At 42.4% G+C, this 22,866-nt stretch overlaps 1 protein-coding gene across 2 annotated transcripts in view; it reads right to left on the bottom strand.

The window, feature by feature from the left end:
- LOC117410898 (phosphatase and actin regulator 2-like) overlaps positions 1 to 22,866 on the bottom strand; it is a 207,203-nt gene that overhangs the window by 10,678 nt on the left and 173,659 nt on the right. For both annotated transcript variants that reach the window (XM_034921580.2, XM_059025370.1), the window contains one exon: positions 18,765 to 18,909. In XM_034921580.2, coding sequence (XP_034777471.2) covers positions 18,765 to 18,909 — 145 coding nt within the window. The remainder of the gene's footprint in view (positions 1 to 18,764; positions 18,910 to 22,866) is intronic.

The raw sequence follows: 22,866 nt of genomic DNA on the forward strand, positions 1-22,866 counted from the left end.
TGCTGGGGAAACCAGCAGGCATTCTTCCTCTGCTGATTGTGCTGGGGAAACCAACAGGCATTCTTCCTCTGCTGGTTGTGCTGGGGAAACCAGCAGGCATTCTTCCTCTGCTGGTTGTGCTGGGGAAACCAACAGGCATTCTTCCTCTGCTGGTTGTGCTGGGGAAACCAGCAGGCATTCTTCCTCTGCTGGTTGTGCTGGGGAAACCAGCAGGCATTCTTCCTCTGCTGGTGAAGGTGGGAACAGCTGCCTCTCAGGCTTCGGATTCCCGCGGTCCCCCCGTCTGGGCGCTGGACGCTCGCGGTCCCCCTGTCTGGGCGCTGGATGCTCGCGGTCCCCCCGTCTGGGCGCTAGTTCCTCCTCTTCATACTGGGTGGGGCATATGGCTAACGTGTGCCCATAAGCCCCACAGCCAGGGCATAACTCTGCTGCGAGGTTCTTTAAAAAAACCTCCCAGCCATCATCCCCGACCTCCTCCCTTTTGGGCTGTGGACGCCCCGACTCCTCCCTTTTGGGCTGTGGACACTCGGGTTCCCCCCACTCAGGCGTAGGACGTTCGGGTTCCTCCCACTCAGGCGTAGGACGTTCGGGTTCCTCCCACTCAGGCGTAGGACGCTCAGGCTCCTCCCACTCGGGCTGTGGACGCTCAGGCTCCTCCCACTCGGGCTGTGGACGCTCAGGCTCCTCCCACTCGGGCTGTGGACGCTCAGGCTCCTCCCACTCGGGCTGTGGACGTTCTGGCTCCTCCCGCTTGGGCTGTGGACGCTCTGGCTCCTCCCGCTTGGGCTGTGGACGCTCTGGCTCCTCCCGCTTGGGCTGTGGACGCTCAGGCTCCTCCCGCTTGGGCTGTGGATGCTCAGGCTCCTCCCGCTTGGGTACTGGCGAGCTGGCATAGGGGCATCCTGACCAGTCATGTCCCCCTTCCTCACACCGCCCGCACCAGCTCGGTGGAACCTCGGAGCAGTCCCTCCAGCGGTGATCCACCTCTCTGCACCAGGTGCACCAGGGGAACAGGTTCTCTGGCTCCTCTGATCGCTGTTGCACTTGTGGTTGGGGCGGTGGGAGCAGCAGTCTACCTCCCCCTGCTGGTGGTGGAGACTGAGGCGACCCCTGCTCCTCCCTCTCCTGATGGACAGGGCAGTGGGCCACGAAGTGCTCACCTCCACAGATGGGGCATCGTTGGGGTAGCTGTCCGAGGGGGTACCAGGGGCAGTTGGTGCTGGAATGCCCAGGCTCAGCACAGCAGTAACACCCGGGCTGCTGTTCCTCCTCCTCCTCACCTTGGAAGGGGTAGATCGCCACCGTGTGTCCTTGGACCCCACAGGCCATGCACCAGCCTTGGTCCTCGAGGCCCTCGAGGAGGTCCTCCAGGTCCCGGCAGCCGTCTCTCCAGCCTTCCATTTTCCCCTCGGGGTGCACCAACCAGTCCCATATTTCTCGGGACGGTGGGGAACCCGGTGGCAGTGGGGTGGCTACTGCTGGTTGGGGTGACCGCTGCTTCTGCTGCTTTCTGCAGCTCTTTCTCCCCATCTCTCTTCTTGCTCTTACTTTTTTTTTTTTTTTTTTTTTTTTTGTAATCCAGACCCCTCCTGGTCTGACGCTTGGAGGCGCGGCTATCCCACGAAGACACCACGTGTCACAAAGACGGCCGAAGTGGGTGGCGTCAGACCAGAAGCAGGAAGTAAACAGACAGACACTTGGAGTTTGGTGGAGCTGAGCGAATGGTTTCGCTCGCATTTAATAAAACAGCACAGAAAATAAAAGGTTTTAAACACAAAAACACGGGACACGGCACTACACGCCAAAATAAAAAGACAAACAAAACGGACTACACAGACAAAACACGGTGAGCAGATTTAACTATTATTATTATTATTATTATTATCTTTACCTCCGTCTCCAATCCCGTCCTCCACTCACCGAACACCTAACCCCGACTGAGTGCTACGTGTCTCTATATATACTGTTGTGCTGGGATTCAATTACTAATTAATTATTCACTTGAATCCCAGCACGTGAATTAATTCTGTGCAACCCCGTGCTCACATATTACATTTAACCAGCACGTGAAGTGATTTGTGCCCTCCTCGTGCCTAAATACAAATCTACACTTTTTAAATACACGTGAAACACAGACCCGTTTATATCCCGTGTACCAATCTATACACCAACATTAACACATGCAACATACAACACATAACACACAAATGCACACAGGGGCGGGGCGCATTGCCACACTCCTTCAAAGTGATTGTTGGCCTCTCTGTGGCTTCTCTCACAAGTCTCTTTTGAGCACTGAGTTTTGAGGGACGGCCTTTTCTTGGCTGTGCCTGGGTGGTGTGATGCAGTTTCCACTTCCTGATTATTGATCCAACTGTGCTCACTGGGATATCCAAACACTTGGATATTATTTTGTACCCTTTCCCTAATCTATTCATTTGTATTACTTTATCTCTAACTTCTGTAGAATGCTCTTTGGTCTTCATTTTCCTTCAGATTCACAGCCTGACCAATGATCCTTCAACAGTGGGGTTTTTATCCAGAAAATGTGACAGCAACTTTAATGGTTCACAGGTGGAGGCCAATGGTAAGGTAATTGTGTCCTCGTTAGGACAATTTCTTTCATCGATGTAAACTGGGAGCTTCCACAGCACAGGGGTTGAATACTTATGCAAGCAAGATATTTCAGTTTTTTATTTTTCTTAAAAATATTTCCCAACATAAAACCAATGTCACCTTATAATAATTGATTTTGAGTTTCAGTGTTTTAAAATAAAATATCAAACAGAACGAAATTTCAATGTACCATTTGTAATTCAGTAATATGAGAGAATTGGTCAGGGGTCTGAATACTTTTGCAAGGCACTGTATATATATATATATATATATATATATATATATATATATATACAGTACTGTGCAAAAGTTTTAGGCAGGTGTGAAAAAATGCTGTAAAGTAAGAATGCTTTCAAAAATAGACATGTTAACAGATTATATTTATAAATTAACTAAAGTGAGTGAACAGAAGAAAAATCTAAATCAAATCCATATTTGGTGTGACCAACCTTTGCCTTCAAAACAGCATCAATTCTTCTAGGTACACTTGCACAAAGTCAGGGATTTTGTAGACATATAGTCAGGTGCATGATTAAACAATTATACCAAACAGGTGCTAATGACCATCAATTCAATATGTAGGTTGAAACACAATCATTAACTGAAACAGAAACAGCTGTGTAGGAGGAATAAAACTGGGTGAGGAACAGCCAAACTCAGCTAACAAGGTGAGGTTGTTGAAGACAGTTTACTGTCAAAAGTCATACACCATGGCAAGACTGAGCACAGCAACAAAACACAAGGTAGTTATACTGCATCAGCAAGGTCTCTCCCAGGCAGAAATTTCAAGGCAGACAGGGGTTTCCAGATGTGCTGTCCAAGCTCTTTTGAAGAAGCACAAAGAAACGGGCAACGTTGAGGACCGTAGACGCAGTGGTCGGCCAAGGAAACTTACTGCAGCAGATGAAAGACACATCATGCTTACTTCCCTTCGCAATCGGAAGATGTCCAGCAGTGCCATCAGCTCAGAATTGGCAGAAAACAGTGGGACCCTGGTACACCCATCTACTGTCCGGAGAAGTCTGGTCAGAAGTGGCCTTCATGGAAGACTTGCGGCCAAAAAGCCATACATCCGACGTGGAAACAAGGCCAAGCGACTCAACTATGCACGAAAACACAGGAACTGGGGTGCAGAAAAATGGCAGCAGGTGCTCTGGACTGATGAGTCAAAATTTGAAATATTTGGCTGTAGCAGAAGGCAGTTTGTTCGCCGAAGGGCTGGACAGCGGTACACGAATGAGTGTCTGCAGGCAACAGTGAAGCATGGTGGAGGTTCCTTGCAAGTTTGGGGCTGCATTTCTGGAAATGGAGTTGGGGATTTGGTCAGAATTAATGGTCTCCTCAATGCTGAGAAGTACAGGCAGATACTTATCCATCATGCAATACCATCAGGGAGGCATCTGATTGGCCCCAAATTTATTCTGCAGCATGACAACAACCCCAAACATACAGCGAAAGTCATTAAGAACTATCTTCAGCGTAAAGAAGAACAAGGAGTCCTGGAAGTGATGGTATGGTCCCCACAGAGCCCTGATCTCAACATCATCGAGTCTGTCTGGGATTACATGAAGAGAGAGAAGCAACTGAGGCTGCCTAAATCCACAGAAGAACTGTGGTTAGTTCTCCAAGATGTTTGGGCCAACCTACCTGCCAAGTTCCTTCAAAAACTGTGTGCAAGTGTACCAAGAAGAATTGATGCTGTTTTGAAGGCAAAGGGTGGTCACACTGAATATTGATTTGATGTAGATTTTTCTTCTGTTCACTCACTTTGCATTTTGTTAATTGATAAATATAAACTATTAACATATCTATTTTTGAAAGCATTCTTACTTTACAGCATTTTTTCACACCTGCCTAAAACTTTTGCACAGTACTGTATATATATATATATATATATATATATATATATATATATATATATATATATATTATTTTATGTATTCTTTTTTACACACACAAACAACCACATATACCGTGGGCTCCGTGGAAAACCTCCACCGCACCACGGCAAATATGTGGCACCTCGAGTAGAACACGGTTATCTTAATTCTTGAAATGTATTTTTTGTATACAACTGTAAGTCGCCCTGGGTAAGAGCGTCTGCTAATAAATAATAATAATAATAATAATAATAATAATAATAATAATAATAATAATAATATGGATAGTTCACACACCCTAGTCTCTGTAAGTCGCCTTGGATAAAGGTGTCTGCTAAATAAATAAATAAATAATAATAATACTTTCTTTTCCCAGCAGGGTGCGCCAGAGAGCTTACTGTTTTCCAGGTAAGCATTTAATATTATTATTATTATTATTATTATTATTATTATTATTATTATTATTAGTTTATTTAGCAGACACCTTTATCCAAGGCTTACAGAGACTCAGGTGTGTGAACTATGCGTCAGCTGCAGAGTCACTTACAACAACATTTCACCTGAAGGACGGAGCACAAGGAGGTTAAGTGACTTGCTCGAGGTCACACAGTGAGTAAGTGAGTGAGCTGGGATTTGAAATGGGGACCTCTTAGTTACAAACACTTTTCTTTAACCACCGGACCACACAGCCTATAAGGAACATTTGTTGAATAATAACTCTAGAGAAAATGGTCAATTTTGAATGTGACAACAATATTTTTCTGCTTTAATAAATCGTAAACAATATCTTGAAATATCTATTTTTAGATCTTGAAATGTTGTGAAATAAGCCATTTTTACAGTGAAAAAATACAGCCCTAACAATCAAATAAAAATATATATATTTACCATTGTCGATTATAAAAATATTTTTTATATATTTAAATTTATGTTGCATTAAAGCCAGGGGTGTAGTGCTATATTTAGATGCTTGGGGTCGCTATAATTTACAATAAACAGACTTTAAAAGTTCTAAGTGTAAAAAGGATGTTACAATGCAAATAAAAATGACAGGCATGTTATTTGCACAGTTGTACAACACATGGGGATGTGTAGCGCTGTACTTTTCAGAACCCGCTACTTACTCTTTAACATACAGTTATGGCCAAAAGTGGAATGAACCCTGCTGAATAATGTAATGCTAATACATTGAATTACATACCGCTTTGTAGTTCTCCATGTACTTAACGAAAAACAGACAAAAATACTGTGCTGCATGATACTACTATTATGGCTTCCGGTAAACTTTTGCGATATCATTTTGTAGTTTCTTTGATTACACTGTGGTTGATCCCCGGAGCCAGCATCGCAGCCATTGTGTGTGCTGATGCACTAGGGAGGAAAATAAGCTGATCCCTGGAGCCAGCATTACACTTCAGCCATCAACACCTGACAGAAGGATATCTACATCATCATATGGAAGAAAGCGCAAATGGATGGAGACACCTATGGATCACATTAGTTTACTGTAAAGCTACGTCTGCTGTGAATAGTGCAGCTGGCAACCAGGGAAAGACCTTGTGACAGCCTGGAGAGACAGCTGACAGGAGGAAAAAGACCCCATTGGGGCTGGTAAGGGTTAGCTACCCTTGTCGGCAGTATCCAGCTCTGTGTTTACAGGATGCTGGAGAAACCCGCCCAAGGCTTCTAAGAAATTAAGGAGAAAAATACCCCTAGAGTCTGCAAGAGCGGGGGCGAAAGATGACTCAACGTTGGACAACGTGGTTAACGACTTAGGAACGGAAACGGATATGAGTATGGAGAGTACTTCACAAAAGACTAGTTCAAGATATGCAGTTAGCAAAGACATGGAACTCCAGGTTTGTGTCTGTGGCTGGAGAAAGGCGACAACGGTCAGGGGTTTGAAGATTCATCAAGGGAGAATGAAATGCTTGAGGGAGAAGGGACAAGGGCCTCGCATTGATCAGTACTTCTTAAGAAGTCATTCAAGTCAGTCAAATGAAATCCAGCGACAGGAAGCAAACCACAGTTCGCAGGATATCAGTACCCCTGTCATAGACGTGACGAGGACACAGTTAGTGATGAACCTGATGATCCTTGTGAACCCGGTCAGACAAACCAGCATAAGAGAGAACAGAACCTTGACGGGTACAAACCTGGAGTTAAATGGCCAAGAGCTTGTGAGAAAACTGTATGGGACACAGTAAGCACAGATCTCTGCTTTGCGTTGGAAAGGTTAAGTGGAACAGTTGAAAAGAAGCTGGATAAATTTGAGGACATCATCTACGCATATGGAAGTGAGAGGTTTGAAGTTGAAAAAAGGTACAAACTATTCCTGGAAAATCTAGACGGCAGCAGGAGATTGAACGCTTACTTAGAGAAAGGAGACAGCTGAGGAAGCAATGGAGAAGAGCAGAACAAAGTCAGAAGGAGGGACTCAATCTTTTACAAAGGGTCATAAAAGATAAGCTTGCAACATTGCGCAGAGCTGAGCGCCTACGGAAACGCTACAAAAAGAAGGAGCTTGCGAGAACTAACTTTTGTAAAGACCCATTCAAATTTGTAAAGAAGTTATTCACCAGTGAGAAGAATGGCACACTAAAAGCATCTAAGTTTGAGCTGGAGAGATATTTGGAGGAAACACATACAGATTCAAAAAGGCAGGAGCCTTTGTCAATTCCTTCAGACATCCCACCTATCAATCCACCAGAATACCAAATGGAGCACTGTGCAGCTAAGTGGAAAGAAGTAGAGCAATCTGTGATAAAAGTAAGGGCTTCATCATCACCAGGGCCTAATGGAGTTCCGTACAGAGTGTACAAGAGTGCTTCAGGAGTTCTACGAATCCTGTGGAAATTGATGAAAGTGGCATGGGAAAAACAGGTTGTACCAAGAGCATGGCGCCGAGCAGGTGGAATCTTTATACCTAAAGAAAAAGATTCTACGAGCATCAGTCAGTTTCGCCCTATTTCCCTATTAAACGTAGAAGGCAAGATTTTCTTCAGTATTATTGCTCAGAGATTGTCAACTTACCTATTAAAGAACTGCTTCATTGACACTTCAATACAAAAAGCGGGCATTCCAGGTTTCCCAGGATGCTTAGAACACATCAGTGTGATCTGGCAACAAATTCAATCAGCTAAAAAGGAGAGGAAGGAGCTCCATATGACATTCCTGGATTTGGCCAATGCATATGGTTCAGTGCCACATGAACTCCTTTGGGCAGCATTTGATTTTTTTAGTGTACCGATGACAATAACAAATTTAATGAAAGCCTACTTTGGAGATTTGCAATTTAGTTTTTCAACTTCAGAATTCAGCACTACATGGCAATGCCTAGAAGTTGGAATAATGGCAGGATGCACTATTTCTCCACTGGCTTTTACCATGGCAATGGAAGTAATCATTAGGGCATCAAAATGGGTAGTGGGAGGAGAGTGCTTGGCTTCTGGAATGCGACTACCACCAATTCGAGCATACATGGATGACATGACAACCATGACTACAACAGTAGCCTGCACTAATCAGTTATTGGGCAAATTATCCAATAACATTGAATGGGCACTGTCACAGGGCTGGCTGGTAGTGACACGTCAGACCCGGAAGAAAACACACAGACAGACGGTGGTGATGAGTGAACCTGAGTGCAATGGCTGCACTCAGTGTTTAATAACCAATAAATAAAAAGGTTGAACAAACAGAAAACAGGACACAGCACTTGCGGCCAAAATAAACAGGTAAACAAAATGAACTAACACACAAAACAAGTGGACGAACGTTAACAAGTACCGTGCTGGCACTTCCAGTTGTTACCTAAACTCTAGCTTTTATTTCTCCTTCTCTCTCACCCGTTCTCCACTCACGAACACCCAACCCCGAGTGAGTGAAATGTGCATCTATATATACTGTTGTGCTGGGATTCAATTACTAATTAATCATTCACTTGTATCCCAGCACGTGAATTAATTACGTGCAACCTCGTGCTTAAATACAATTACATCTTAAATAACTCGTGCTGCACACACCCATTTATATCCCGTGCAGCCATCTCTATACACCAACATTTACACACAACACGTAACATATAAACAAACTACGCACAAGGGCGTGGCCACATTGCCACAGGCATGAATGCAATTCAAGCCCACTAAATCAAGGAACATCTCTATAGTTAAAGGTAAAGTAGTAGATAAAATGTTCTTCATTAACGGTGAGGCAATACCAACAGTGTCTGAGAAGCCAGTGAAGAGTCTTGGGAGATGGTACGACGGGGATCTAAAGGACACAGTTTGTATGGGAGAAGTTAGACAACAAGCAGTGGAAGGGTTGAAGAGGATAGACAGCAGCGCTTTACCAGGCAAACTAAAACTCTGGTGCTTTCAGTTTGGTCTACTGCCGAGGTTGCTGTGGCCACTTACTGTGTATGAGGTTTCTTTGACAACAGTAGAGAAGCTGGAAGCCTTAATCAGTTCATACATTAGGAAATGGTTGGGAGTTCCAGGCTGCCTCAGTAGAGTGGGACTTTATGGTAAAGGAATACTGCAGCTACCAGCATCCGCTCTAACCGAGGAGTTTAAGTGCTTCAAAGTCAGGCTGGAAATGACATTAGTAGAGTCACGCGACAAATGCGTAAGGGAGGCAGCACCAGTGCTGAAAACTGGAAGCAAGTGGGTGGCAAAGAAAGCTGTGGAGGATGCAAAGGCTGCCCATCGAATTGGTGATATCATGGGGCAAGTTCAGCATGGAAGAGGGGGTCTTGGTCTCAGTTCAGCTCCTCCTACATGGCACAAGGCAGCCCCAGCTCAACAGAGAATGCTGGTAGTCAACGAGGTGCAAAAGCAGGAGGAGAGGATGAGGTGTATAAAGGCCATTTCCCAGGCCAAGCAGGGAGAATGGATGAGATGGGAGAGTGTGGAACAACGCAAGATTGGTTGGCAAGACCTATGGTCAATGGAACAGAGCAGGATCAGTTTCCTCATCAGGTCAAAATATGATGTTCTCCCATCACCACAGAACCTAAACCTCTGGGTAGGAGAGGATCCCTCATGTCCTTTGTGTTCATCACCTGCAACATTAAGGCACATTTTGACAGGATTTAAGGTGGCTCTTAGCCAAGGACGGTTTACTTGGCGCCATGACCAGATGCTGCGATGTTTGGCCTTAGCATTGGAAGACAAGCGTAACATGACCAATAAGTTGCCACCTGTTCCATCAAAACATTACACACAAAATACAACATTTCTCCGTCTGGAAAATGCTGGCAGATGGTCAACGGCTTATTTTTCCACCTGAGATTGCCACCACAAACCACAGATATTGTCTTGTGGTCTGGATTAGCACGTCTTGTTCACCTGGTAGAGTTAACAGTGCCATGGGAGGATGCTGTAGATGAGGAGTATGAGAGGAAGAAACTGCGGTATGCTCAACTAGCCACTGAAGCAGAACAGCGAGGATGGAGAGTCCGGGTTTACCCAGTGGAGGTGGGTTGTCGAGGATTTGTGGCACACTCTACAACCCGGTTTCTTAGAGATGTCGGATTCAGTGGCCAAGAGTTGCATCGCACAGTGAAGAACTTATCTCAAGCAGCAGAGAGGTGCAGCAACTGGCTGTAGTTGAGACGGAAAGATTCTGGCTGGGGATCTCAAGCACAATAGAAAGAAAGAAACGCTGATGTACAAGTAAGTAAGCTGGGCTGAGTTGAGTGGGGGATGGAGGGGGGTGATTCTGGGACGCCAGAATCACGTCGAGCCCTCTGGAGGTGTCGTGGGCTAGTCGACGAAACACTGAGGATGGAAGGTGCCCACTTGAAGACCCCAGAGATGTACCCTACTTTGCTCAATCCAGACGGTTGTCATGCTGATGCGCTGGGGAAACCGCACTGTGGTTGATCCCCGGAGCCAGCATCGCAGCCGTTGTGTGTGCTGATGCGCTAGGGAGGCAAAATAAGCTGATCCCTGGAGCCAGCATTACACTTCAGCCATCAACACCTGAAAGAAGAATATCTACATCATCATATGGAAGGAAGCGCAAATGGATGGAGACACCTATGGATCACATTAGTTTACTGTAAAGCCACGTCTTCGTTGGTGCTAATCTTGGCGAGAGCCGAGTTCAAATCAGCATGAAGTTTTAACATCTACTCTCGTGTAATGGAAATCATTACATGATGTTAAATATAAGATCTAAATTATGTTCATATACTTGTTTTTTCCTAAATCCTAAAATTCTAGGTGTTGCAAAACTTTTGCCATAGCTGTATATACAGTATTGCTTCGCCGAACTCTGATAACTATTTACAGGTGTATTTGGAAAAGTCCACACTCGACCCCTTAATACAGGCGATCCTGTGAAAAAGCAGGAAGACAAATTGAGCATTATACTAGATGAAGGTTTCTGTTTACATACACATGTTTATCACATACTAACACATACTAACAAACTTCAGCTGTAACATTGTAAATTCAAAAGTAAAATGGTAATGAACTGAAATAAACGTAAATGATGCTTGAATCTTTGCAAAGATAAATTACATCAATACTTACATTACATACTATATAAAGATGCACAGACAAACACATTGTCATATCATCTAACAATGTATTTACTTTGTGTAAAGTGATTTGAGATGCCATTGCATGACAAGGAGCTATACTATATTAAAAAGTAAGTAGCAGGGTTCCGAAAAATATGACGTTACGTGTCCCCATGTGTTGCTACAACTGCTTAAATCATCCTGACAACTTTTTACAATTATAGCTTTAAACTGTGTTTCAAAGCTATTTTCAAAATGGCCGCTCTAGTGCACTGGGGTTTGTGATCTGTCCTCTAAATCACTGCAGGAAGAGAAAAAAAAAACATAACATGCTCTGGCTTTTCTATTCCGTACCACATCATGGATCGTTGTAGCTGTGTTGCCTGTTTGACAATGTGAGCAATAATCCTTACACTATCAGTGCACTAGAGCGGCCATTTTCAAAAGAGCTGTGAAACAGACTTTAAAGTTATAAGTGTAGGGGACGTGAAACGCCATATTTTTTGGAACCCCACTACTTACTCTAAGTTGATGATGTTGTCTAATGGCTTTTGTAATATACACACACACACACACAAACACACTCAACACAAGATAACCCAGTTACCGATGTATAATGTCTAGCTGCAGTATTTTTTTTAACCCCACAACTCCCTCTTTAACACTAACTTGAAACTATTTCCTCAGATCTGAACTTTTCATTTTAGTAAGTTTATTCGTTTAAATTTGTAACACTTTATTCTCCTTCATTTCTCTGTATCGTTTCTATTATAAAAGAGGATATAATAAGGAACAAAAGGAGGGGTGCCCCGCCACCCTAACATATACAGGGGTTGAGTGATGAAGATATGAGTGATTTAACGGGACGGGAGATCGTAGAGACCTATCTTTCTTGGATACACCTTCCCCGAGGACCCGGTGTTATGCAGATTTCTGTATCCCCATAGAATTCTGTACCCCCTTAGATTTGACGCCTGCGTAGGTCAAGATTGCTATATGTGAACGCTTGATGTTTCTGAACAGTATTTACATGTAATAAAATTAAAATGTGTGTTTAAAAGAAACAGTTTTATAAGGTTACTTTTAATCAGGGGTTTTGTGTATTGAGCAACGCAGGAGGCTGAGCGTACTGTAGAAAATCAGTGGTGTTAAATGTGCTGTTTTATTTTGCTACAGAATTAGTTTGGTCTTGTTTCCAATATTTGTTGCAAACTGCAGCAGAACTCAGGCACAGGAATATCGTGCATCCACGTCCAGCTTTGAAAAACTGCATCTGCACAGACATGGAAACATGAGGGGATACAGAATTCTATTGGGATACAGAAATCTGCTTAACACCAGTAGCGCTTGATGGTTGTTTTTTTTCTGGTTTTCTCTGCGGTTGACCATGCGTTCTGTTCTGTATTGTATATTCATTGTCTTATTGTGTTCTGTGTTCTACTGTATTCCTTTGAATTTAAGACGCCCGTGAATTTAAGACGCAGCCCAAATTTACAAAGATACAACCTCAATTACGCTGTTGTATCATACAAAACTGAGCACATTCCTTGTTGTAGATTAACCATGGAGCTTGTTTATTGTGCTGTGTACTATAGTATTTAAGATGGTGTCTCTGTCGTACACACACCCCTCACTCATTTACGGCATCACGCATCTCGGCAACAGCAAGCATAACCCAACACTCCACTACATCCGACAACATGTTACCCAGCAACCACAACAGCATTGATCGCATTGCAAATACAAGAGTCAGAACGGTATGTACAATACCAACTAACAGAACATAACATATGCTATGGAGATTACTGACCCCTGTTTTTCACCCAATTTGTAAACTGTGGTATTGCTTGGCATGTCGAAAAATACAGGGGTCTAATCAGCATATCCGATCTGTCCAAGCTGGTGCTGTTTGTTAGAAATGCTGAAATTGTAAAAGGAAGCTAATGGCTCTTTGAAAATGGCTGCCTGTATGTCACGGATGATTTGAGATCACGCAGTAAAGTTTTGGTTCGTCTTTTCTCAACAGTCAGTCACGTTGCTGTTTGAGCACTTTGGTAGTCAGGTGTTTTGTTGGTGATTTTAATACACGCATCACTATACTGTACTTGAATTTAAGAGGCTGGATATTTTTGAGAAGCAAAACATGGTTAAAAAAGTGTGTCTTAAATTCGAAGCAATACAGTATGTACACTGTCTCCTGCGGTTGACCGTGTGTTCTGTTCTGTGTTCTATGCGCATCGTCTCCTGTGGTTGACCGTGTGTTCTGTGTTCTATACTCATCGTCTCCTGTGGTTGACCGTATGTTCTGTTCTGTGTTCTATGCGCATCGTCTCCTGTGGTTGACCGTGTGTTCTGTGTTCTATACTCATCGTCTCCTGTGGTTGACCGTGTGTTCTGTTCTGTGTTCTATGCGCATCGTCTCCTGCGGTTGACCTTGTGTTCTGCTCTGTGTTCTATGTGCATTGTCTTCTGCGGTTGACCGTGTGTTCTGTTCTGTGTTCTATGCGCATCGTCTCCTGTGGTTCACCATGTGTTTCTTCTGTTCCCGTTTGTATGCTGTCTTCTGGGATTGACCATGTATTCTGTTTTGTTTTGTATCCACCTTGTCTCCATGTGTTTGTTCTGTGACCATGTGATCAAACATCTGACTTGAAGAACTGTACTACGCATGCTCAGAACCCCAAATTTCAAGTTCTTATAACTCAGGAAAGGATTAATATTTTTTCACCAAACCAGCGAAAGACACTATTCTGGTTCAGTCCCTTTTGTACCATGAAAAATAATCTGTGCACATTTTTAAGGGGTCTGTCCTGCAGAATATTAAAAAAATAATAGAATGTAAAAAAAAATAAAAATAAGCACAATCAGAATTTGGTCTTGTTAAAACCATTTTTATGATTATTTTTATTTTAGTAAATGTAACAAATGTTTCCTTTCCATCCTATCACCCTAATAAAACAGATTTAGAGACCTGACAACTCAGTCACACAAGCCCCAAGGTCAGAGCAGCACAGTTATATGCACACTGTTTAACCACTCTGGGGTAACCACTAAATAGCAAAAGTATTAGCAATGCACAAACACGGAAACAAAAAACACTCTGAGGTTTATAACTGAATCAGCAGTTTATTATGTTGGTCAGGACAAATGCGCCACGCTGGATTTAACCACAGTGTTCACCAAAGCTGGTTACAATGTACTAGGGATGCTAGACGTATAACCGTTCACGTGACAAATGTCACCAAAACGCATATTTTTTTGTGCATTAATTTTAGTAATTTATCATCAGTAGTTTGTCGCGTATCATACTGCTCTAGTTCCACAGTAAGCGTGGATATTATAAAAAGGAAAGGGTTCTGCAATTGCCTCCAAGTAGCTTTTCTAATTGGTGCAACAGAAAGATTGACACTGGGGTGGGTTTTATTCTCAGTTGATCTGGCGCTTCATTGGTGCACTGTGTGTGTGTTTATGCCTGTAGTAGGAATGGCATCTCTAAACAAAGGAAGCCACGTTTGGAAGTATTTTGAGAAAATGGACAAGAAAACCATGGTATGAAAAGAATTATGCCGAACAAAATTGCTGTACCACCAAAACAAAAGTTCAATGCTTCACAGATTGAAATGAAAACATTCAGAATTATTGTAGATAGAGCTACTGATGGCAATAAAAAGCAAACATCCATAACAACATTTGCTATAGATTTGGCTGAACAGGGCATGATCACGTTATACCCTATGAGGACAGTGCGTGTGACTCAGTTGTGAAATCGATGTAAGATTATCCCAATACTGTGCCTGCCCATAAAACAATAACAGCAAGCCTGGAAAAACCTGTTCATACAAAACTTTCAAAGGGAGGAAAAGCTGCAATTGCCACAGACTCGTGGACCCCATTCCCCAATCTTCCCATAGGTGGAAGGCTTTTTTCACTAGAAATTGTTCTGTAAGCTTTTGGACTGAACGGCCGTTTGTTTAGTACAATTTGTATTTGTATTTTGGAAGTACTGCACTAAAGTAAAGGACCTCTGAGACACACTTCAAACAGGTAGGCCAGGCATCTCTTTTTACAATTTAATGTAAAGTTGTGTGGATACGGGAATTGGAATACTTTACGTTATTTAGTAATACTTGACCATGTACAATGAACTGCACAAGAAGGCAAACATTGTATTAATTACTTAATATATTACTTGATTGTGTTTTAATTTGGCATTTAAAATAGCAATGTTTGGGAGGTTTATGTACACTAGTACAGTATGTAGAGGAGAGTGGCGTTTGATTCGAGTACTCGTTGTAATGATCAAATACTAAACAATAGATCTCAAAAATCCCACCACTACTATCAAAGACCACAAACTTTTAAATCTTTGAGGCAGACTTTTTAATATCAGTTACAGTGCTCTTTAAAATTCCAAAATATTGTGCTATTTTATCACTGGTAATTACCTTTTCCAGAAGTGAAAGTATTTCCAACTTTTTTTCAATTGTAAGCATTCACTTTCTGTAGCCATTCTGCATTGGCTCTGTACAGTGGGTGATGTTTGTCTCTTTTCAATTCTTTTTTTTTTAAAAAAACATATTATTTTGGGCAAAAATAGGTTCCTGTTTTTTGTTGTTAAATGAGCCTTTAAGAAACACACTATTCTAAAAACATTATACTATCCAAAAATGTGTTCAATATGTATATATTTATATCTTCACTGGCAGCAGTGTGGAGTAGTGGTTAGGGCTCTGGACTCTTGACCAGAGGGTCGTGGGTTCAATCCCCAGTGGGGACACTGCTGCTGTCCCTTGAGCAAGGTACTTTACCTAGATTGCTCCAATAAACACCCAACTGTATGAATGGGTAATTGTATGTAAAAATAACGTGATAGCTTGTAACAATTGTAAGTCGCCCTGGATAAGGGCGTCTGCTAAGAAATTAATAATAATAATAATAATTACAACCACAAATATAAACATTTCAATATATACTTTGATGTGTACGTGTTTTTTTTTGTTTTTTTTTACTTTGTAGTTAAGTCTTTGCAATGTTAAAATGTTATTATCTTATTTAGGGTTTATTTGAGTAGAAAATACTAACCAGGGCTGTCAGTATCAGAATGTAATAAAGACAGTGTGTGTGTGTGTATGTAGATATGGTTTAAACTTTTAAACGCTGACATTACAAAGCGTTTAAACGTTCATAAAAATTTACCAAAAGCACATCCGTACAATGCACACGAGTAACTTAGCAGACACATGTTTGGCAATCATTTAAATCAATGTAGATAAACATTCCAGTTCCAAATACGTATATACATTCATAGCACACTATCAGCAATCCTTATACAAAACAAGACAACAATTATGATTTTTACACAACTTCAACACAACTTTAACCCCTTTTTAAAACCACAGTCCTACCTCTTCCGGGGAGAGACAGCGCTCTTCCCTAAATAGCAGCATGCATGTCTCTCTCTATCCAAAATGCCCTTTTAATGCACAATTAAAATTAATTAAAATTAATTGATCCGTAGAATTTGTTTATCGGAACAACCCTGATATATATTAGGGGTGAGCACTTACACTATTATTAATGTATCTTTAAAATGTGAACTTTCGGTATTAGAAAATCAATCAATCAATCAATCTTTATTTTATATAGCGCCTTTCATAGTGGACCACCATCACAAAGCGCTTTACAAGATACAACAAGAAAATCCATAATACTTTAAAATACAGTGAAATGCATAATACATGACGGTGGGAGCATCACGCACCAAAGCTGGGAGAGAGTTCCAAAGAATCAGAGCCATGAAGCTAAACGAGCGTTCTCCAAGTGTGGTGCACTTTTGCTTGGGCATAACAAGCAGGACAGAGTCGAAGGACCTCAGCTTGCGGGCAGGGACATAGCGGGTCAGCAGATTGAGGAGGTACTCGGGACCTGTGTGATGAAGGGCATTGTAGGTGAGCAGGAGAGTTTTGAAAATAATCCTGAACTTTACAGGTAGCCACTGCAGCAGGGCAAGACGGGGTGATGTGATCATGTTTTTTACATCTGGTAAGGATCCTGGCAGTGGCATTCTGAACTAGCTGCAGTCAGTTTATGGTGTGTGCCGGGAGACCACCATATAGAGAGTTGCAGTAGTTGAGTCGAGAGGAGACAAATGCTTGACAAAGTATCTCCGCACCCAGGAGGGAAAGACTTTGGAGATGTTTCGAAGATGGTGGAAGGAAGATTTGACCACGGAGGAGATGTGGGCATCAAAGAAGAGGTTGCTGTCAAGAAGTACACCAAGGCTTCGTACTGTGGGGGAAGACAACAGCAGACAGTTTCCGAGGTTCAGGGCAGCTATATATATAGGAAAGACCGGTTCCAGAGATTCCAGCATACTTCTGAAGGCGGTCAAGAATAATGCCATGATCTACGGTGTCAAAAGTGGCTGTTAGGTCAAGGAGGACAAGCACAGAGGGAGCACCAGCATCAGCATCAGCATTGAGCAGGAGATCATTCACAATCCAGAGCAGAGCAGTTTCAGTACTGTGATGCGGACGGAAACCAGACTTTAGAGATTCAAGCATATTGTTGTCTGTGAGATGTTTCATCAGCTGACTGGCTACAACGCTTTCGAGAGTTTTGGAGAGAAAAGGGAGATTGGAGATGGGACGGAAATTAGATAAATCAGCCGGGTTAAGGAAGGGTTTTTTGAGTACCGGCGTAACTCGGGCAAGCTTAAGGACAGCAGGAACCGAGCCAGAGTCCAGGGACAGGTTGAGAGTGTGCATAATGGTTTTTATGTACTTTTAAAACATCAAAACACATCTCAAAATAATGCAACATTCAGCATGACACAGTACTTAATAGTTTTTGAGGTGTCATGTCTGAATATACGCAGAGAAGATTAAATTACTTCCGGATTGGCTAGTCTGTGCGCAGTGAAGTATAGAAATATTTCGGGTTTGAGTTGGCTGATGATGGCGTGGAACTAAAACAATATAACAAGACCTTTTCTCAATGGTTTTTGTGAAGCAAAGCACCACTAAGTTAAAGTAAGTTACTGCTTTTCTTGTGTAAGTATCTGTTTATATATATATATATATATATATATATATATATATATATATATATATGTTAGATATTGCAATTGTGTTATAATATTATTCTGTGTTTTGGAAGACTTTGATATTTTCGATATCGAAATACATGCACGATATTGATATACAATTTCCATATCAATCAGTGTTTCCGCTAGGAAAAACCACTGTCCGGCACAGTTGCTGGTCACTCAATGTTTTACCAGTCACAACTGAAAACATTGTCGTCATTTTTGTGACACTTTTCCATTCTTAAAGCGATACACGCACATGTAGTTATGGAGAATAAATCAGCATATGTGAAAAAGTAAAAGAAAATGCAAAAAAAATACGAAAAGCTAATTCCTTTCAATTAGTAGCCTTATTTTTTTAATTAAGCAGAAAATAGTATATAGTCACAAGCACTTATATCCGAAAACAGCATCTGGAAGCTTACACTGGACTAAATATAAAAACAGCAACTAGCAAAATAACAATGGCAGCAAAAAACAGGTTTTTGAATACTGCTGAATAGACTCCTTGAATACTATTTCTATTATGCTGAAGCACCAGCCAAAAAGATTAAGTAAACTTAGTTCATCACTGAGAGGCGAGAGAATGTATTACTAAAATAAAATGGTAAACAAATCCCACATTTATTGAGAATTTGGAATGCCTTACCTGAACAGTTGTTGTCTGATTTCCTGTTTTTTCTCTTCTGAAGTTTGTGGTAAAATGTTCTTGTCTTTAAGCTCTTTTTTGCTTGGTCTGTTGCCGAGTTTAATAGCTAAAGTGTCTTTCCGGTGGATTTTATTTGCAAGTGAACCTGAAAAAATGTAAAATTTATTAGGATTTGTACAGAAATAAATGGGGCCCGTTCACAACATATAACTTATTTATAGGATGTTTTTTAAAAGTACTGTAGACATAGTTTGTTATAAAAGCTCACAACAGTCTAGAACAGTTTCATAAAATGAAGTCTGGGAATGTCTAACTGTATTCATATTAGCAGACTTTAAAAAAGACGATGATTATCTGTAATATGGTTTCTTCGTAGGATGATGAACTCCACACACAGAGCGAACTCCAAGTCTCCATGTTGCTTGGGTCTTTCCCAGAGATCATTGATATCATCCTTTTTGGCACCAAAGTCAGTGTCCCGCCTCCATAAAACCCCACATCATTTAGTAACGTTGTCCAAATTAAAAAAAAAAAAAAAACACAGTAAAGGAAAAAAAGGGGGAAGGAGGGTGGGATGCATGTGTGTGGAATTCATCATCCTACAAAGAAACAATATCATAGGTAGTTTTCGTCTTCTTACCTCGTATGATGAACACACACCAAGTGAACTCTACCATAGGATGTAGATAAAGGGTGGTAGGTCAGATGTAGTGCAAGAAGCTACTGATAACACAGAATGTGCAAAGGTAGGCTGACAGCAAGACACATTTAAGTTATGTTTTATAAAAGTCTCGAAAGAGGCCCATGTAGCAGCATTGCAGATGTCCTGAATTGGGACAGATTTTAATTGTGTCCATGTAGTAGTCACTCCCTTTACCAAGTGGCTTTGTCCCGGAACTGGTTTCTTATCAAGGTTATAACAAAACTCAATACAAGATGTAATCCAAGTAGAAACTGTCTGTTTAGAGACAGGATTGCCCTGAGTTTGTGAGCTAGAGACAAAAGTTGTCCTGATGGTCTAATATTAATAGTCCTGTGAATGAAAAATTCAGGGCTCTCCGGACATCAATTAGGTGGTGTCTGGCCCCCTCCTTCGATTTATGAGGCTTTGGGTAAAAATCAGGACACGTTATGACCTGATCCAGATGGAACTCTGTTACCACGTTTGGTAAGAACTAGGGATTAGACCTGCAGACAATCCTGTCCCTGAAAGACTGGAAGTAGGGTGCATCAATAAGCAGTGCTTGCAGCTCACTTACCCTCTTGCTGATGTCACTGCCACTAGAAATGCTGTTTTGCACTTAAGGAATTTACTCATCACATGTCGCCATGGGCTCAAATGGTGGTCCCATGAGTTTATTTAGTACCAAACTGAGGCTCCATAAAGTAATGACATGTTTCCTTGTGGCCCTTAGGTGGTTAATCCCCCTAATAATGCTTGACACCACAGGGTGGGAACCTACCCAGTGATCTTCCCACCTGGGAAAAATACTGGATATTTCAGAGATATACACCTTGATGGAGGATAGAAGACACTTGTGGAACAGGTGGCTGAGGTAAGATAAAAATGTTGATAGAGATATATACATATATGTGTGTGGGGAAGAGATTTGGAATTGCTCCAGAGAACACATTCTCTCAATGTGCCTATATAGGCTTGGAAAGTAGACAGTTTCTTTGAAGCAATTAGGATGTTAATTTCTTGTTCAGATAGCTCTTGATTCATGAATTGTTGCCGTTCAATCTCCAAGCAGCTAGCTGTAACCATGAAGTATTATGGTGAAGCATGTTCTGAGACAGCAGATCTCAGCTCACTGGTAAGTGCAAGGGCCCTTCTGCAACTTCCAGCATCTCTGAAAAACAGAACCTCTTGGCCCAGTAAGGGGTTACTAAGATGAGACTGGTTTTGTCTCTGTTTACCTTCCTGAGCACCGCTAGGATTCGTGGCATGGGAGGGTATGCATACATTAAGCTGGTTGACCATGAAATGGACAGACCATCTATTGCCATGGCTGCTTTCTGCTGAAAATGGGAGCAAAAGAGTGGCAACTGGGTGTTTTCTGCTGTGGTCTATAGGTCTACTTCTGGGTGACCTAGTTTGTTTAATTACTCAGTGTAAAACCTCTGGGCAGATCTTCCATTTGTGAGGAACCATCTCTCTGCTCAGCAGGTCTGCGAGACTGTCGAGTCCAGGTAGGTAGGTAGGTTGCCTGTATAGTGATGTCCTGTGTCCTGCACCAGTTCAAGATTATTATGGATAGAAGGCACAGCTCCCACAACCTCGTGCCCCCTGGTGGTTGATGTATTTTACAACCTTGGTGTGGTGTTGTTGGTGAGAATTAGTACCTCCTTTTGCTTTAAAATTGGGGCAGCGTTTCAGTGCCAGGAAGACTTCTAAAAGCTCCAGATAGTTTATTTGGAGGTGTATTTGTCTTGGTGACCAAGTGCCCTGGACCTGAGCCTCTGATAAGTGTGCTTCCCACCCTAGTAGGGAGGTGTTGGTCATTGAGACAGGGGTAGCCCCACATTCACTCAAGGTGAGAGTCGCCACCATCTTGCTTTTGTTGCAGCTCCCAGAGAAACCTTGATGTGGTGGAAATCTGGAAGGGTCGGGTTCCATGAAGAAAGGAGACACCTCTGTAGTTTTGTGTCCCTTAACAGAGAAACTGATGCTGCCATATGCCCCAGAAACTGTTAAAAAAAACTGCTGTTGGCCTGACTCCTATGTTGAAGTGACCTGCCATCTGCCAAATTGTGGCCACCCTCTCCTCTGTGAAATACACTCCTCCTGAGATTGTGTTGAATTTGGCCCCCAGATTGTGTTGAATTGTGCCGGGTAGAGAGATGATTTTTCTTTGTTTACCAATAGGCCCAGGTGTAAAAAAGTGAAGAGTCCTGTCTCTGTGTTCTAATACCTTTTCCCTGGATGGAGGCCGCATTAACCAATCGTCTATGTAAGGGTACACGTGGATGCCCATGTCACGGATGTGTGCTGCCACTTGGGCCAGGCCATCACCTTGGTGGCTATGAATATCCCAAAATGAAGAACCCTGAACTGGTACTGACAGTCATTGATGGAAAAAATGAGGTTTGAAATACTTTGATGATGATGGCCAGTGATACCATCTTGAGCCTTTCTGACAGTGAATTTATTGGAAACCCTGAGGCCTAGAATGGATTTTATTTAGCAGACGCCTTTATCCAAGGCGACTTACAGAGACTAGGGTGTGTGAACTATGCATCAGCTGCAGAGTCACTTACAACTACGTCTCACCCGAAAGACGGAGCACAAGGAGGTTAAGTGACTTGCTCAGGGTCACACAATGAGTCAGTGGCTGAGGTGGGATTTGAACCGGGGACCTCCTGGTTACAAGCCCTTTTCTTTAACCCTGAATGGTATCTAGCCATGTTGTATGAGCCCCGGGACCCAGGGATTTGATGTTATTTTCTGCTAGTTGCTAGAAAATGAGAAATTCTTACCCCTACTGGCAGAGGCGAGGGGGTGGAAAGACACAGGTTGATGACAGGAAAATGTCAGGAAGACGTAGAGGGCCTACCTCTTCCTTTATTATAGCCACTGGAGGATCTATATGGCCTGGAACCCTGGTCCTGTTGAAAACTGACCTGCCTTCCAAAAGATGATTGGTTTGGCTGATGTCTGAAAGACATTTGCCTGTTAAAATATCCCCTACTGGAGGATGCACCTCTCCTGGCTGTCGAGCAGGATCTGATTGCCTGTCTTGCCTCTTTCATATGTGCCAGGGAATCCTTAAGACCGGTGCCGAATAGTAAGTCCCCCTGAAAGGGGAACTCCAATATTCATGCTGTATATCAGGGGTTAAAAAGAGGATGTCTTCATCTTCAGACACCGCCTTGAAGAGACAACATTTGCTACAGCCAGAGCATTGGTGTCAATGCGATCACATGCCACCTGCAGCTGGATCTGCAGCATTTTTGCCCTCTATGTAAGCTGCATGGCCAGTTCCATGTTCTCAGGGGTAAGGGTCTGCAGGAAGCAGACACCTGGTTTTACAGCTTCTGCTGATATTTGGCAGCATGTATTTGGACCGTCTGAGTCAGAATAGCTCACTTCATTTTCTTT

Source organism: Acipenser ruthenus, chromosome 6, assembly GCF_902713425.1.
Source record: "Acipenser ruthenus chromosome 6, fAciRut3.2 maternal haplotype, whole genome shotgun sequence".
Lineage (NCBI taxonomy): Eukaryota > Metazoa > Chordata > Actinopteri > Acipenseriformes > Acipenseridae > Acipenser > Acipenser ruthenus.